The 16,456-nt window shown below is 49.4% G+C and overlaps 2 protein-coding genes across 3 annotated transcripts in view; one reads left to right on the forward strand and one right to left on the reverse strand.

Annotated features, from left to right (window-relative positions):
• The window catches only part of SMC6 (structural maintenance of chromosomes 6), a 962,009-nt gene that overhangs the window by 894,214 nt on the left and 51,339 nt on the right, over positions 1 to 16,456 (forward strand). The window lies entirely within an intron of this gene.
• Positions 8,300 to 14,636, reverse strand: MYCN (MYCN proto-oncogene, bHLH transcription factor). Of its 2 annotated transcripts, none has more exons than XM_051615967.1 (3): positions 14,518 to 14,636; positions 11,079 to 11,929; positions 8,300 to 9,873 (listed from the first exon to the last, which is right to left on the reverse strand). In XM_051615967.1, exons 2-3 carry the CDS (start codon positions 11,812 to 11,814, stop codon positions 9,272 to 9,274), a joined length of 1,338 nt encoding a protein of 445 aa, XP_051471927.1. In that variant the 5' UTR covers positions 11,815 to 11,929; positions 14,518 to 14,636; the 3' UTR covers positions 8,300 to 9,271. The 2 variants fall into 2 exon arrangements, with proteins under 2 accessions (XP_051471927.1, XP_051471926.1); XM_051615966.1 differs by lacking the exon at positions 14,518 to 14,636 and adding an exon at positions 12,136 to 12,365.

Here is a 16,456-nt window from a genome sequence, read left to right on the forward strand (position 1 = left end):
CTGCTATTTATTTTCATTGGTGCTGACATAACTAAAGCACCCAAGCACTGCACATTGTCAACACCAGCAGAAGCAAAGAAAGGTATGATTTTAATTTTATTCATGACAACTTAACTGTTCCTAGGCTAACAGTGAATGTATGTGCTCAAATTACTTCAGAAGATCATATTCAGTCTTTAAAACATACTACTGAAAAAAGTGGAACACTATTAATTAATATGCACCATTCTGCCTATTTTATTCTAACTGCAAGCTTGTGTTTTCCTAAACTGTTCTTTTACAAACTGATGTCAATAAGAATGTAAGAACTCAAAAACTGGGAAAGAATACAAAATGCAACACAATTTAACTTAGCATGCCTCCCATTTTCATTTAGAAGTCCTGGTGGAAGGTCTTGAGTTCCTATTTTGTACACTCCTACTGCAGTCAGCAGACCTATAGCCACTCAGCAAGGATTGAGCAGCTCAGAGAATGGGGCCCTGTAGTTTAGACTTCAAATAAAAAGATTACATTAAGACATAATATGGCTAGTAGGAAAGGTGAGACTGCAAAAGAAGATGTGACTCATTGAAGTGTTTGAATGAAAGGAGGAAAGACTTAGGGTGATCTGGAACAGTTCTTGAACACCACAGGACTGTGAAAGGAAATCATTTTTTAAAGGAACAAAGAAAACAAGTTGCAAGGACTACTGTAGTAATGTTATGGAAGCAAAAGAAGGGAAACACTGAAACAGGACTATAAATGATCCAATAACAGATCTAGCTGTAAAAGTTGATAGTGGTTTTTCTAAATGTTCATCTACTTTCTGATTTTCTTCTGTGTTTCATAATTTTTTTTTCTTACATTTCAAATGTTGTCAGTATATCAACACCTGATAAGTACCAACCCACCCTGTAAATGAGGGTTGTGGAGGTGTGAGAAGGACAACGTAAGGTCCTGCCCACCCTGCAGAGGAGTGACACAAGAGATGGTTTAGGAAATTGTATCAGTAATGGCAGATTTATTTATTTTTTTTTTTTCTGGCAATGGTGAATATTGCTGTTCATTGATGGGGATAAAAGGCTTCCAAAGATGTGAAAGTTATTTTTCTGGTTTGGTTTGGTGGGATTTTTGGTACTGGGGGAAGGGCCCCAGCAGTGGCTCTGGTAAGAAGCTGAGAAGCTCCCCCTGCTCCAAAACCAGCCCAGGAGCCATTAGAGGGACGATAGATGAACCTCAGCCATTAACACAGGAAAGAACCAACCTGACACCTGAGCAGAGAAGCATTTGGGGGAGAAGAGCTGAGCTGCAAAGGCAGAGCGGTGCTGGTGGTGGGTGAGGAAGAAGGGGCAGAAGGTGCCCAAGCAGAAGTTTCCCTGCAGCCCATGGCGAGATGGCAGCTGTGCCCCTGCATCCATGGAGGAACGTGGTGGGACATTCCCTGAAGGAGCCAGGAGGGGTGACCTTGGCCAGTGGACTTGGATGTTGTGGCCAGAGGATTTGCTGCCTGTGGACTCTGACTGTGCAGCTTTGGAAGCCCCCGGGCCAGGGGAGTTTGTTCCCGAAGCAGCCGTGACTCTGTGGGAAGCCCAGGCTGGAGCAGCTCCAGACCTGGTGGGAAGGACTCATGGAGGAGAGGCTGGTGGAGGACTCTGCCATGGGAGGGACCCCGTGGGGAAGCAGGGCAGGACTGTGAGGAATCCTTCTTCCTGAGGAGGAAGGAGCAGCAGGAACCACCAGCCTGTGACCTGACTCTAAACCCCATCCCCACCCCCTGTGCCGCTGGGGGAAGGAGGGAGAGAACCCGGGAGCAGAGGGATCTGGGGGGGAAGAAGGGAGGGTGGGGTGAGGTGTGTGAGCCCTGCTCTGGGTGTCTGTGTCCTGTGGGCACTGATTGGTGTGACATTAAACTGTTGTTTTCCCCAAGCTGAGTCTGTTTTGCCCGGGACCTCAATGGGTGAAGATCCCTCCTTGTCCTTGTCTGGACCCAGGAGCTTTGTCCTCCTCATCCCAGAGTGTGAGGGGAGTTGAATGAGTGGCCGTGGGGCTGGCTCTTTCTTGTCCTGTTGGGCCCAAACCAGGACAGTTCTGGAGATGCTACTGTAAGTGACCAAAGTAGAGAGGACAGGAGTGATGCAGAGAAGACGAACTAGATAGAACTGGATTTAAGATTACTTGCCTAGTTCAAACAAAACATCCAGTTTTAATTCCTGCTATGGAACACCTGCAAGAATATACTCAAGCATGACCACTGGCTATGAGGCCTGGTTTCATCCCCTCCTTTTTTATGATTAGTTACTTTACATTTGTGGCGAAAATATGGAAGTCTTTCTCATTTGCACATGGGGTTTTACAATTTTTTTTTTCCCCTTCATATTCCTCATACCAAATCAATGTTTATCTCACACCACCACACACAGTCTGCAGATTGATTTCTACCTTAAAGACACTGGCATGTAACTCCAAGGATAGGAATATCAAAGACAGTATAATTTCCTTTCTTTGACATTCCTCTCCAAACATGTGCTCCAAAAAGGATGTTAATAAAATGCCCAATGACAACTTTAGAACACAGAGATAATTTCTAGACTAGAAAAGCAAATTTGTAACAGTATTTCAAGCACAATTTAATACTTATGTTAGGAATCTAAAAGAAAGAAATTATCTCAGTGGTTTAAAAATGTTTTATTAGGATCCCCAGCTACTAGCCACCACTGAACTCTGTATACCATATTGGATAGTTCCCTCATCTCCTACATAATGAATGACAATATTAATTACATATTAAAATCAAATCAATTACAATACTAATTACAATGTAGCTATTATTAAGTCTATGTCATACTGAAGAAACAAGGTTATGCCCAAATGTAATTGCCACGTATTGCACAAGAAAAAAGTTGTATATGTACAGATAGTAGAAATATCAGTCAAAATAATATTCCACTTCTTTGTTCTATAGGGAAGTGAAACCTTTGAATGCTCAAACACTACATCCTTATTTTTGATGGTGTTAGGGAGCAAAATGGAGATAAGTGCCATTGAAATATTTTATTTAATTGCAACTAAAACGATTATGCTAATTAAATTAACTCTATAAGCTACATCCCTCCACTCTTTTATTCTAAGAAACAGATCTACTGCCCTGCAGTTTTCTCCAAATCATTGCTTTACATTTCTCCGGGCCAGTAAGATCAGCTGTGGGTCAAGCAACAATAAAGAAGCCCTTAACATGGTTCATGTATCACCCCTTTCATGTGATCACTCTTTCTCCATGGTGCAGAGCAGGGCTCAGGCCCATCCCAGTCACAGCCCCATGTAGATACTCTGACCTGTCCTGTGGGAAGAGCCCATGTCTCCCTGGTGCCTTCAGAAGTCACCAGAAGCTTAAGCAGCTGGATTCTTGAAACTGTGCCATGCTTGTCATGCTTGTAGATCAGAAGGTGTAATCAACAGATGCAGAAAACATGATTCATCCCACCTCTAACATAGAACTATACTGTATTTAGCTGCTAGACACTGTTCTTTGGAACAAGAGGACTCTTGTCATGATTTTGTACTGACTGATACAGCAGTTCACAGGAACATAATCTCACCTCAGCTTCAGACAGGTAACGTGGAATAGAGTTCCTCTCCCAAAATGCATGCAAGATAGAAGACAGAAAGCAGAAAGAAAGCAGTAAATACTTAAAGCAGACAAATTATGTGGGAAATTTGGAGCATAGAGTAAGAAAAAAACCCACATAATCTTATTTTACAGTAAAATGAAAATGTCTCCACTTATCTATACAATGTCAGAGGGAAGAACTAGATCATGACAAATGATACAGCTCACAAACAGAGCAGCTGTGATTGCATGTATGGAGCCCAGCAATGCTTACACATGTGAAATGGGACTCAGCAGTTCAGAGATCAATAACAATTAAGCTGTAAGTCTGATAAATATTGAGTCTGATAAGTCTGCACACCCATCCATTTAATCATGGAGTTAAAAACTACTTGCCATTAACTGTACTTACTTTGTAGGTTGTTGTTGTTTTCATTTCTGCATTGTTTAGATGTGTCACCTTGTGCTCATAAGTAAATAGCTTCCTTAATTTGCTTTTTCTTCAAAGAACCAAGTGGACAGTCTTGTTACTTCTTCTGCTAAAACACACGCTTGGCTTTATTTAGCAGGGCTTCTGAATCAGCACCTGTGGAATCCCTTCTGTGCAGGCAGCAGGCATGCAGATCTATCCATCCAGCCTCCACGCCAGGAATTTTCACAGCTCAGAGACCCAGAATCAATTTTATCATGTCTGGTTGCTCAAATATGCAGCTAACGAATCTCCCTGAAGTGGTCTGTCTAGTAGAGGCACAAAGTTGGATGAGAAACCACCACCTCATGCAACCTGCCAGCAAAAATGCCCATGGGACTGTGGCCAGGAGGTCAGCACAAGCAGACAGGCAGCAACACCTGGCCTGGGGTGGCAGCCTGGGACAGGTGGCCCAGCAGAAGTGAAAGGCTGTCATTCAGAGGGCTCTGAATGCAGGTGACAGCTGAGGCAAGCTGGTGCTCTGCTCACCCAGGGAGCAGCACGAGCCAGAAGTGCGGTGGCACAACACCACTCTGCTGGCCCTGCACCCAGCTTCCCAGCCACATCTTGCACCATCCCTTCCCTGGGTGATTCCTGGAGGTGCAGTGTACCTCCTGACCCTAGGGAAGGCCCTGCCTGCTTTACAGAGGTCTTTGTGACCCCTCAAGTCCCTCTGAAGTTGCTGGCTTTGAGACACTGCATGTAGTCAAGGTATAAAGGGGAAGAGAAAGGGGAAGGGGAAAAAATAAAGGGGAAGTGGACACAGGGAAAAGAAAGGAACCCAGGTATAAATCATGAAGCATTTGCTGCAAGTGGGACAAAACATGGTACATTAAAAAGTCATTAAACTCATTATCTCAAACATGAAACTTTAAATAGAATTAGATCTTATTTAAACCAGCCACAAGCCAGGAAACTTAGACTTAAGGATGGGATAATTTTCAAGTTGTTTTACTCTAGCTTGGTTAATCAGTGTACTTACCAGGAGCAAATGTGCCCTCTGCAAATTATACATCATGAAATCACAAGCAGTCCTGCCAAGGCCTGGTGATAAGTTGCTATAACAGCAGCTTGGAGGTTGAGAAATGCACTTTCCTTTCCTCTCATGGCAACAGGTGACCTAGTGGTAATGACACCATTAACACGTTTCACCTCTCGAGCTCTCCCGCTGGTGTTTTACTGATACTAATTTATGGAGGAATCATTTCATTTGGGTGTTTCAAGCCCCTTGTGTTTTCAGTGGTACTTTTTAAGAAAATAAACGGAAAAGTGGGAGACCATGCTCTGGAAGATGTGGTTTGGGAGGAAATAATCTGATTCCATCAGCAGACTGTCTTGGATGAAAAAGAAGCTGGGAGTGTTAATAGCAGACCAGATAAAATTGTCATTTCCCTAATCCAGTTTCCCCTTCAGGAATTGGCAATACTGGGTTTTTAATAAGCAGTTACTAGGTACTTACCACATTTCTTAACACATTCTCCAGACAGATAAATTTGCATGTTATGCAAATATATGCATGTATATTAAAAAAAACACAACTCCATTAATTATTTGACTGAGTCCTTATGGACTCCTCATGAAGAGGACAGACAGGAAGGCAGAAGGATCTTTTGTTACTGGTGTTCCTGTTTCTACTTTCTTCCCTATGTACCCTTCTAGGTACTGATTCTTCAGAAAATATTACTACATGAATTGTTTACTTTTTCTTTTCAAAAGCTCCCCCTTTCTTACACTTCTCAGTATTTTTTTATGGTGTAAATACAAAAGAATAGAAACCCTCTAGCTTCTATTTAACAACTGTAAATTAATAACATCCTGCAACTGAGATTTTTGTTTACAAAAACATTTGTCCTTGACAACTTGCTCCCTACAGCAGCAATAAGAAAACAAACCTATTAACTCTGTAAAGTTATCCAAAAGAAGAAAAAAAAGAAAAAATAATTAAAAAGATAAACCCAAAGCACTGGTAGGACATGGGGCCAAAACCTTATGGGGCCAGATTGTATCTCCATTGACATCAGCTGGACGTTTATCACTGAATTCAAAAGGATCCGGCCAAGACTCCCACATTGAAAGAGGCTTTCAAATGGGATTTGTGTTGAATATCCAAACAAATCTGAGTATTTGACACCTTTATTATACTCTAAATGCTTGGATACCACAACAATGCAAGACAGAACTGGTTTGTCTCCAGAAGAGAAAGAAGTAATTGCTGTCTTCAACAACTTAATGGGAGGTTACAGAGAGGGTGGAGCCAGCCCCTTCTGCTGAGGTGAAACACCAACAGTCGGGAGGCAACGGGCAAGGGGAGCCACAAGGAACATTCCAAACAGATTGCAGGAAAAAATTGTCAGCCGCGGTAGTAAAAAATTGGAATGTGTTGTTGTTCGGGGTCCGGAGAGGCTGTGGAATCCCTTTCCTTGAAAGCCGTTCAAACGCTGGCTGCGTATGACCCTGAGCAACCTGACCTGACCTGGAGTGTGGCCCTGCTCGGAGGGGAGAATTTGGACCAGATGTTCTCTAGGAGTGGGAAGGGAATCTGTTCAATATTGCATGTTCAGTCCTTAGACAGTACATTCCTAAGGCTGTAAAGAGACAGCGACAGATCATTCTGTGATTTATTTTTGCTCAGAATATTATTTGCATCTGCTGGGAAAGTATTTGGCCAATACACAGCTGTAACTTTTTTTTTCCAAGTCTAACTGTGAACTCATGTTAGGAAACCCGTGTTGGAAGTCAAACAGGCACAAGTTAGAAAGACAATACAATGTAGGTTTGAAAAGCTTTCCTTCTTCAGGAGACTCATGGCTTGTATCTTGGTTGAAAACATGGCAACAGTTGAACAGAAACTGCTAATAAACTTTGAAAATAGTTTGTTGTAGCTAGTAAAAACAACAGTACCCTGTGATTGTTCATACCAACTGGCTCAGCTTAGGCTTAGTCTTTTACTGTTGTTCCACTGCACTGGGAAGGTGGAAGAAGCATGATCAAATCCACATCAACAGAGTGGAAACAAGGATTCTATCTATGGAATGACTGTGGTGCTCAAGTCTAAATTTAGAAGATACTAAGACTATTCAGGCCAGTTCTCCAAGTGGCATAAAACTGAATAGGTCTAGCTGAACCTAACTGGTCTTATAACAGTTTGTGCCTGTTGAGGATCTGGATTTACTGAAATATCAGTAGGCACAGTTCCCAGTGTTCTTGATCCAGAGGCTGGCTTGGGCCAAATGCACAGGTTACGGGTACACCAACAAGGTACTGTAGGGAATGGACAGATGGCACATCCATTACTGTGGCAATTCTGTCCCCATCCTGCTTTTACTGTTGCTTCATGGCAAGTAAGAGATGTTTTGTACCTCCATCACCAAGCAAGTTACTTCCTTTGTGGCTAAAGTAGTGGCAGGTGCTCCTTGCAAGTTGATCCTTAAGCTACTGCTTACTACTTGTTCATAAATCCATACCTTATTTGTCAGAAATAGTGGCACAGACTGGGCAATAAACCAACCCCTTGGTCTCAAGAAGCTTACCAAAATGACCAAACATATTTCACAGGCTTACATGTCTTGTTTCTGTCACACCAAATGCCATCACACCTCAAGACAACCATCTGCCAAGTTTCAGTGTTCACTCTACATGACATTGGATGAACACTTCATGGCTCCCCCAACCTCAAAACTCCTATCTACCTGGGGATTTTTAACTGTACCAACTTAGCACAAGTAGTGATAAACAGGAGCTTCAGCTACAAACAAGAACACTAATTCTCCCAAGCAATGAAAGAGTGCTTCAAGGATAAGCCTTTTGTCATGCAACCAAGAACAGCAGTCAAGTAAGATCTTTGTTTAATACATTTCCTTTTCTGTGCTGTAGCAAAGTGCACCTCCAACATTTAGTTCTCCACCTGTCTACCACCCTCAGGCTGGTCCCTTAGCAGGAGGATGCTAGCTGTGTTTCCATCCCTCACAGTTCTCTGTGCACAGTGGATATCCCAGTAGTCTTCACAAAACACAGGAGTCTTTCCATGAACATCCCTTGGGATGATCCTGACATCACAAGAGACATCTGAAGCATGAAAGGATAGAAAAATTGTTCTTACTACAGTTACTTCATAACCAGAAATGGAAATGTCCTGCAGAGCCACCTCTACTTTGAGAGTTTAAAAGCCCAGGATATGGGACCATGTTTTTGTATTTCAAGAACATTGCAAAAAGAACTGAACTTAAAAGAAAAATAGTAAATGGCACATAATGTAATTGCTATTTATTTTCATAAACATGAGGTATTTCAAAGTGCTATTAGACGCAGCACTAAATGTACATCGTTGGAAGAAATTAAACACAGAACTTTGCAGTTACCCAGTTCTATGCACCAAACATTAACAAATACATTAACTGGAAGAAACAGGCTAGGAAAAGGCATATATAGTAAATTTCTTTACAAAAGTTTCTTAGTTCAAAAAAGTGATAAAGTAATATCTACTCAAAACTTTCACAACTCATTTTCATACGAAAATATAAGTATCAAATTTAGTTATGTATCAGCATCATACTAAAGTATACAGGCAATGTAAGAATTAGTACAGTACATAACAGAGATTAACAATATATTTGTATACAAAAACATGCTCCTCAAACATTGAGGTATTACAGTACTTAGGTATGAACTTCCAGTCTAACACTGGTAGCAAAAGCTACCTCTCATAACCCAAGACATGTACAAAAGGCAAGTGTGTAGATGGTATTTACAGAAAATTCCCACGGGGGTACAAATGCCAACCCCTAAAGTAAGATCTTTTAGAACATAAGCACCATAAAACTTAGGAATGAAGATTTTAAAACCCAACTAGATGGCATCAGCAGCTCCAAATGCTCACAATTTCCCAAAAAAAAAAAAAAATCCCCACCATCTACAGTTCTTAAGAAGAAAAAACAAAGGCAGTCCATTGTTGTTTGGTAGTCTTGCAATCAGCTCCTTGCAAGAACATCCATTTGCTCCGTACCCGGATGATAGAGTTTGTCAATTACACTTCAGGGACTGGATCGAAAGTAAAACCAACATTCTTAACGTCAAAAAACACAACTTTTTTTCTTTTCTTTTTTTTTTTTTAAAGAATCAAAAATGTGCAAAGTGGCAATGACTGTCCTGGTCAGCCAAAAAAAAAACCCAACAAAACCCAAACAAACAAAAAAAGGAACGAAAGGGAACACAAAGGCTCAGCAAGTCCGCTTGTATTCTATTTTCTTTAGCAACTGTTGTTGCCTGGCTTGCAGTTTTTCCTTTTCTAGCAGTAACTTCTGCTCCTCTGCCTGAAGGGAATGAACGTACTCGGTGGCTTTTTTCAAGATGACGACTTTCGCAGCTTTCTCGTTTTTCACCAGTTCTGGAACATGGTCCCTTAGGGTGAGGAAGCTGGACCGCAGGTCGTTGCGCCGCTGCCGCTCCAGGATGTTGTGGTTGCGCCGGCGCTCGCTGTCCTCCGAATCCGAGTTCCGAGGGCTGGAGCTCTTCGACTTGGGTTGGAGGGCGGCTTTGACTGGACGGGGCACCTCGGCTTTTAACTTCTTCTGTGGCGGAGCGTCTTCGCTCTCCACGTAGGGAGAGGGAGCGGCGTAGTTGTGCTGCTGGTGGATGGGTGCGCAGCGCTTCAGGATCAGCTCGTTCTGCGGCGGCCGGGCGGGCGGGAACGCCGCGTGTTTGGGACGCACCGTGATGGTCAGGGTGGTGACAGCCTTGTTGGAGGAGGAGGAGCGCCTCTTCTCCACCGTCACGACGTCTATCTCGTCTTCTTCCTCCTCTTCCTCCTCGTCTTCGTCATCTTTCGGGAACAGAAAATGGAAAAACGTTCCGTTATTCCCACGCCAAAGGACTCTGAGCAAGAGTGAGCAACCGAAACGCAGTTACTGGCAAAACGTCTGCAGTTAAAAAGCAGCAATCACTGCTGGCAAAACCGGGGTGTGCCCACCACCTGCAGTCAGATACAGACCTCAAAAAGTATGTAACAGACACGAAAAGACTGAAAAACAGTGATTTCTGGACGTTTAATACGGTGCTTTTGTTTTGTTTAAAAAAAAAGCTTCTAATTTTCCATCAAAGCGGGGCTCCCACCCACGTAACTCCAGCAGCAGCAGAGCTGTGTTTAAGAGGGAATGCATGTATTTCGAATGGAATGGCAGAGCTGTGGCACAAAAGGCGTGCGGAGTGGCACAACAGAGCCCTGGCTTGGTAGGGAAGCAGCCGGAAAAAAATGAAACAATCGCTGGGTTTGTTCTGAGGCAGAAGGTGAAGCTGCTCCAGCCGGGGGACCCTTTAAGCCGGCGCTTGGTGCACTGCCAAGAAGACAGCTGTTGGAAGTGCTTCCTCACCCAAAGCTGTCAAACCAAACATTAAAGGGACAGCGGGCTTTGAAACCCGGGACGGATCGCAGCGGGTTTACGGCGCTGGTCACACACCGGACCGGCTCGTCTGCACACGCCAAACCGGGTTCAGCCCAAAGTGGGCTTCTCTACAAAAGCAGGGGCAGGAGCTGGTTCTGGGCGTCTCAGGTTCTGCCTGGTGTCTGGGGGGGACACACACACCAGCCTTGCTTCCCCAAGTCACACTGAAGGCCACACACGCTCACCCCTCACCAAGCCCGTCCCCAGGGGGACACTGGCAGCCCCCCCAGCCGCTGGGATGGGGGCACGAAGGGCACAAGAGGCAAGGAAGCCGCGGGGGTCCCCAGCACCGCGCAGCCCCCAGAAACCGGACACCTTGCCCTGTGAACCCCCCTGGCCTCGCCGCTCCCCCGGGCCTGCTGCTGCCAGGACAGGAGGCACCGAGTCGGATACCCCCCCTCCTCCCAGAGCTCTGCCACCCCCGGGGGGCTCCGCAGCTGCCGCGGGGACCCCCCACCCCGCTGCCGCCGCCTGCCGGCCGAGCCCGCCGGAGCGGGGAGCAGCCCCCCCCCCGGGGGGGGGGGCACCGCCGGCACCCACCCCCCTCACCTCCCTCCATCCCCCGGGGGGAACGGGTCTCGCTTACCCGAGTCGCTGAGGGTGTCGTCCCCGGAGCTGCTGCTGGCCCGGCTGTCCCCGGCGGGGCGCGGCGGGCGGCCGCCCCGCGGAGCTGCCCCGTTGGTCGCTGCCGCCGCCTCCCGCTTGTTCACGGGGAACGGGAAGACCACGGCCGGGTCCACGCAGCCGGGGACGGCGCTGCCCAGCTCGGCGCGGGCGCTGGCGGCGGGGCTGGCGGCGGCGGGGGGCCCCGGGGGGGCGGGCGGCGGCGGCGGCGGCGGCGGGGGGGGGGCGGCGGGAGCCTTGCCCTGCAGCTTCTCGCTGACCGCCCGCTCCAGCTTCTCGCGGGCCGAGAAGCCGCTCCACATGCAGTCCTGGATGATGATGGAGTTGAGGTTGCTGGTGGTGGTGGTCACGCCGAGGCCCGTCTCGAAGAAATCCCCGCCGTCCGAGCCGCCCCACAGGTCGGCCTCGGGGGGCAGCAGTAGCAGCTCGGACGCCCAGTCCAGGGGGTCGGTGGGGCGGCAGCCCCCCAAAGCCGCTCCTCCCCACGGTACCGAGGGTCCCCCCGGGGGGTGCTCCTGGAGCCCGGCCCGGCTGGGAGACAGAGGAGGGGTGGGCAGCAACTCAAACTTTTTCCAGATGTCCTCCCCCGGGGGAGCGGAGTCCGGCCCGCACAAATAAAAATCATCTTCGTCCGGGTAGAAACAGGGCTGCAAAGAGTCGAACTCGAGGTCTGGGTTTTTACTGACCATTCCTGGCATGGCGGGGTCTTTTCTTGCTGGTCCCTGGGGCCGGGGGCAATGGTTTTGTTTTAGAGACAGGTTTTATGGGTATTTCCAGCAAGGGGAAGAGGAGAGGTTCTCCCACGACCTGAAACTAAACCAAAAATAATAATAATAATGATAATAATAAAAAAAAAAACAAAACCCAACCGCAATTTAAACCACGAAGAAACAAAAACAGGCGCGAATGTGACTCCCCTCCTCTTAACCGAAAAGGAAAAAACAGAATGAAAATTCCATCATCAACAGCAAGAAAGAGGAAGCCCTCTGCGAGCTGAGCAAAAACGCATCTCAACACACCTCTCCTCTCGCCTCGAGATACTCAGAAAGGAGAGCGGTCAGGTCGCGCACCCCGGTGCGAAGCTTTCCACCTTCCCCGGCGCTCCGTGAGGACACACCACCAGCGGCAAGGCTCGGCGAGGATGCAAAGCACCGCTGGGCTTCTGCACATAGCATTCGCCTTGCTCTCCCCGAACTGCTGCCGAACGCCCCAAACCGGCAGAGTTAACTGCAGACAGATGCCAGGCTTTGATAAGGTAAAACTCTCCAGAAAAAAAAGCAAAAAAAAAACACACAACACCCTCTTTTAAGAAGCCAGCAAAAGTAAGAGGAAGTTTACTCCTTTTGTCATCTGCGAGGAAGTGCAAAGGGGAGAGAGGAGCACGATGCAAAAAAAAAAAAAAGGGGGCGGAGGGGCTCAGTGCAACTTCGCAAATCGCCAGTTCATTCACTCAAAGCGAGCCAGAGAAATCCGCACAAAACACCAGGGAGGGAGGGAGGGAGAGAGGGAGGGGCGGGGGGGAGGGAGGGAGGAAAGGAGGAGGGGAAATCCAGCAGCAACAGAAAATTATCAACCTTATGTAATAATCTCACGCACAAAAATGCATTAAAACCACCCCGGCGCCAACCAACAAAGCCTCCTGATTTGCCAAGAAGGTACGGGAAGTTTGTGTTGGTTTTTTTTTTTTTCCTAGCCCCCCCCCCCCCCCCCCTTCCCCCTTCCCAGTTGAAGACGAGCAACGGAGAGGTTGCAAAGACAACAACTTTGCGCATTTTGCCGCCTCGTGCAATCGAATCAAACCCCTCCTTGCAAACACACCAGCCCTGCAAGCTCTCTCTCACCTCCGGGATTAAAAAAAAAAAACAACAACAAAACAGATGCAGGCTGCTGCCCTTTCCTCGGCAGGACCCCCCCCCCCCTTCCCCCAGCTCACTCACTAGCCACGACCACTCAACCGCAGCCCCATTCCTCTGCCGAGACCTCAGCTGCATCAGGCATTTAATAAATAAATAATAATTTAAAAAAAATATAAATTAAAAGATGACTTTTCAGTCCCAACGTCTGCCCTCGGCTCGGAAGCGCAAAGGGAAATGGTTCTGTGGGTGCACAACAGCTGACGCCGAAACGGAGACCAAAAAAATTAAAAAAATAAAAAAAAAAGGGGGGATGGGGGGTGGGTGGGGGGTGGTGGTGGAAAGAAATAAATCCATGAAAAGCCTTATGATGAAACGCGAAGAAACCAGCCCGGCTCAGCTGCTCTCTCCCCTGCCCCGCCCCCTGATCGCTTCCCAGGGTTGTACATTTTCTACGCGTGAAAAAAAAATAACACGAAACCGTTAAAAATGCAAAGCAGGAAAAGAGGCACCTACCAAAACCAAAACAAAACCACCAAATAAGAAAAAAAAAAAAAAAAACAGCACAGGCGATCTCAACGCCGCAGCTTCCCAACAAAACCCAGTTATCCAGCCGGGATTTCCTCCGGCTCCACGGAAGCCCCACGGACGCACCGCAATGCTCCCCGCTCCTCCTCTCCCTTCCCATCCTCCCTAGTTCAGCAACTCGAAAGGCGAACGTGGAATTGTATTTATTTGATCGGGGTGGGTTTTTTTCTTGTGTTTTTTGGTGTTTTTTTTTGCCCTCCTGCTTTATCGCAGCCCCAGAGCCGGCGGCGGCTTCCTCTTCTTACCTCCTCGGCGGTGGGTGTTGCGAGGGGGAGGAGTGGCGGGGATGTCAGAGAGGGGGGGGAAAAAAAGGGACAATAATGAAAAAAGGGGCAAAAAAACCAGCAGGAAAGGCAGATGATCTTGCACGTTGCACTTTACTGAGCCCAGCCTCTGCATTCCCCGCTCTGCTCGCGGACAGATGACTGTCACTCTTGTCACTGCCTCTGAAAGCTGCTGGGCATTATTCACACCCCCCCAAAAAAAAATAGGCATAAACAAAACCAAAAGACTGGGCCGGGGGGGGAAGGGAAAGCTGACACACCCGGGGAAAGGAGCATTAATGAAAAAAAACACCCCAGACCGACCCCAGGAAGCCCGGGAGGGCAGCGAGAGCAGCCTAACCCCACCTCCCCCCATTTCCATAGGGGCAGGGAGGCGCCCGGCGTTTGGCGCCAAAAGAACCGCTCGCTCTTTTATTCCCCGCCGCCACCACCGGGTCCCGTTCCCGCTGCAAACGGGGAGGGGGTGGGGTGGGAGGGGGTGGGTGGGTGGGTGGGCTGCCCCCCGCAACCCCCCCCCCCCCCCTTGCCGGGCCCCCCGCACCCCCTGCCGGGCCCCGCAACCCCCGCGCCCCGCGGAGGCGGCGCCGCCGCCGTTCGGCTGCCGGCAGCGCCCCCTGGCGGCAGGCCCGGCAGCCGCGCCGCCTCCCCGCCTCCTCCCCGGCGGCGCGGCACCCACCGGCTCTCTCGCCTCCTTCCCCGGGGAAAGGGCCGCCGGGACGGGACGCCGGGCGACAGGACGGCAGCGCCGAGCTCTCCTGGGCGCTGCGAGGCGGCGGCGGCGGCGACGGGGACGGTCCCGATCGCGGTCCGGGCAGCCGCTCGGGGCGGCACCTCCGCGCTCATAGGCTGCAGGTTGGGGCGGGGACTCGGGCGGGGCTCGGCGGGTGGCGGCGGCGGCCCCGGGCGCTTTGTGTGCGGAGACGGGGCCGCCTCCCCGGGCCGGCCCCCACGGCTGCCCGAGGCGGCCCGGGGGTCTTCAGCGGCTGCGGGGAGGGAGGGGGGCTGGGTAGCCGTGCGAGCGGCTGAGGGGGCTCCTGAGAACGGATCGTGTGGCCCCAGGAGAAGGGGAGACTCGGGGGGGACCTTCTCGCTCTCTGCAGCCACCTGAAGGGAGGGTGTAGCCAGGTGGGGTTGGGCTCCTTTTTTCCAGGCAACCAGTGACAGGATGAGAGGGCCTGAAGCTGCTCCAGGGGAGGGTTAGGTGGGATATCAGGAAGCACTTCCTCATGGAAAGGGGGATCAGACATTGGGATGGACTGCCCAGGGAAGTGGTGGAGGCACCGACCCTGGAGGTGTTCAAGGAAAGGCTGGAGGTGGCACTTGGTGCCGTGGTCTGGAGATGTGGTGGTGTTGGTCATAAATTGGACCTGATGATCTGAAAGGTCTTTTCCAGCCCTGGTGACTCTGATTCAGTGATGCTGAGGCAGGCAGGATAGTCTGGGTGCCTCTCCCAGGCAGACTTCGGCTGTGCCTGGAGGTCCTGCCTCTCCCCGTGGCGATCATAGAATCATAGAATCCTAGAATCATAGAATCATAGGGGTTGGAAGGGACCTCGAAAGATCATCTAGTCCAACCCCCCCGCCAGAGCAGGGTCACCCAGAGCACATCACACAGGAAGGCATCCAGGCGGGTTTTGAATGTCTCCAGTGAAGGAGACTCCACAACCTCTCTGGGCAGCCTGTTCCAGTGCTCTGTCACTCTTACAGTAAAAAAATTTTTCGCCCCTCTTGCCTCCATCTCGCGCTTCAGGGGCCGAAACTTGGAGGCTCCACCAGCCTTTCTGTGTCCTGAGGTGCCCTTGAGAACTGGCTGGGGAGCTCGGTGTGGTCCTGAAGCAGACTGGTGTCCGGGGCAGCAGCGAGGCAGGCCTGGCTGGAGGTGGCAGGGGGATGGTGGCCGCCAGTCTGCCTGCGTGCCCCTGGGCCAGGCTGCTTTGAAATGGCTGCAGCCAGGCCGGCGGGCTCCTTCCAGACTCTTCTCTCCCCCAGCTCTCTCCCGCCTGCCTTTCCTCAGTGCTGGGGTGTCTGGCTGCAGTTTTGCTGGGGGGCTTTGGGGCTGAGGGCGGAAAGGGGAAGGGCTGAGTTTCCGAGCGAGCGCGGTTCGAGCAGGGGGTGCCGAAGGTGACGTTTCGGTATCCCGATGGGAGTCAGGAGTTGGCGGGGAGGCAGCAGCGGGCAGGAGCCAGCTGGGGAAGGGGCAGCGCCCCAAAAAGCAGAGGAGCACTGGAGTGACTCCTGCAGGGCTTCAGCCAGCCCTGGGGGCAGCAAGCTGGTGCCACGTCAGAGGTCTGGCTTGCCTGAGCTTTGTGATTTGGCCTCCACTCCTCTTAACGCACCTTGGATCCAAGACAGGGGAATTCATTGATTAGCTCATGTGTGCTCGGTACTTTGAAGATCTGAAGTCTTAGCAAAAGTGCTGAGCTTTATTAATTCGTGCTTGGGTGATTTGGCTGGACAAAAAAAGGTGTGGGTGGCTGGGTTTCCCCCCCCCCCCCCCCCTCACATTTCAGTACCCTAGAACAGGTTGCAGCTTGTGAGGAGACATGAACAGTTAGTATGTGTTTCACCAGATGTGTGAACAATTTATTAATCCTCATCAGTCGAGGACCTTCCTCA

The sequence above is a fragment of the Apus apus genome, chromosome 3, assembly GCF_020740795.1.
Source record: "Apus apus isolate bApuApu2 chromosome 3, bApuApu2.pri.cur, whole genome shotgun sequence".
Lineage (NCBI taxonomy): Eukaryota > Metazoa > Chordata > Aves > Apodiformes > Apodidae > Apus > Apus apus.

Bases quoted from the DNA above. Each gene is read 5' to 3' on its own strand.
- MYCN (XM_051615967.1), bottom strand. From the start codon at position 11,814: ATGCCAGGAATGGTCAGTAAAAACCCAGACCTCGAGTTCGACTCTTTG. The intron at 9,874-11,078 runs GTAAGCGAGACC...TGTTCCCGAAAG, and splicing joins CGACACCCTCAGCGACTCGG to ATGACGAAGACGAGGAGGAA.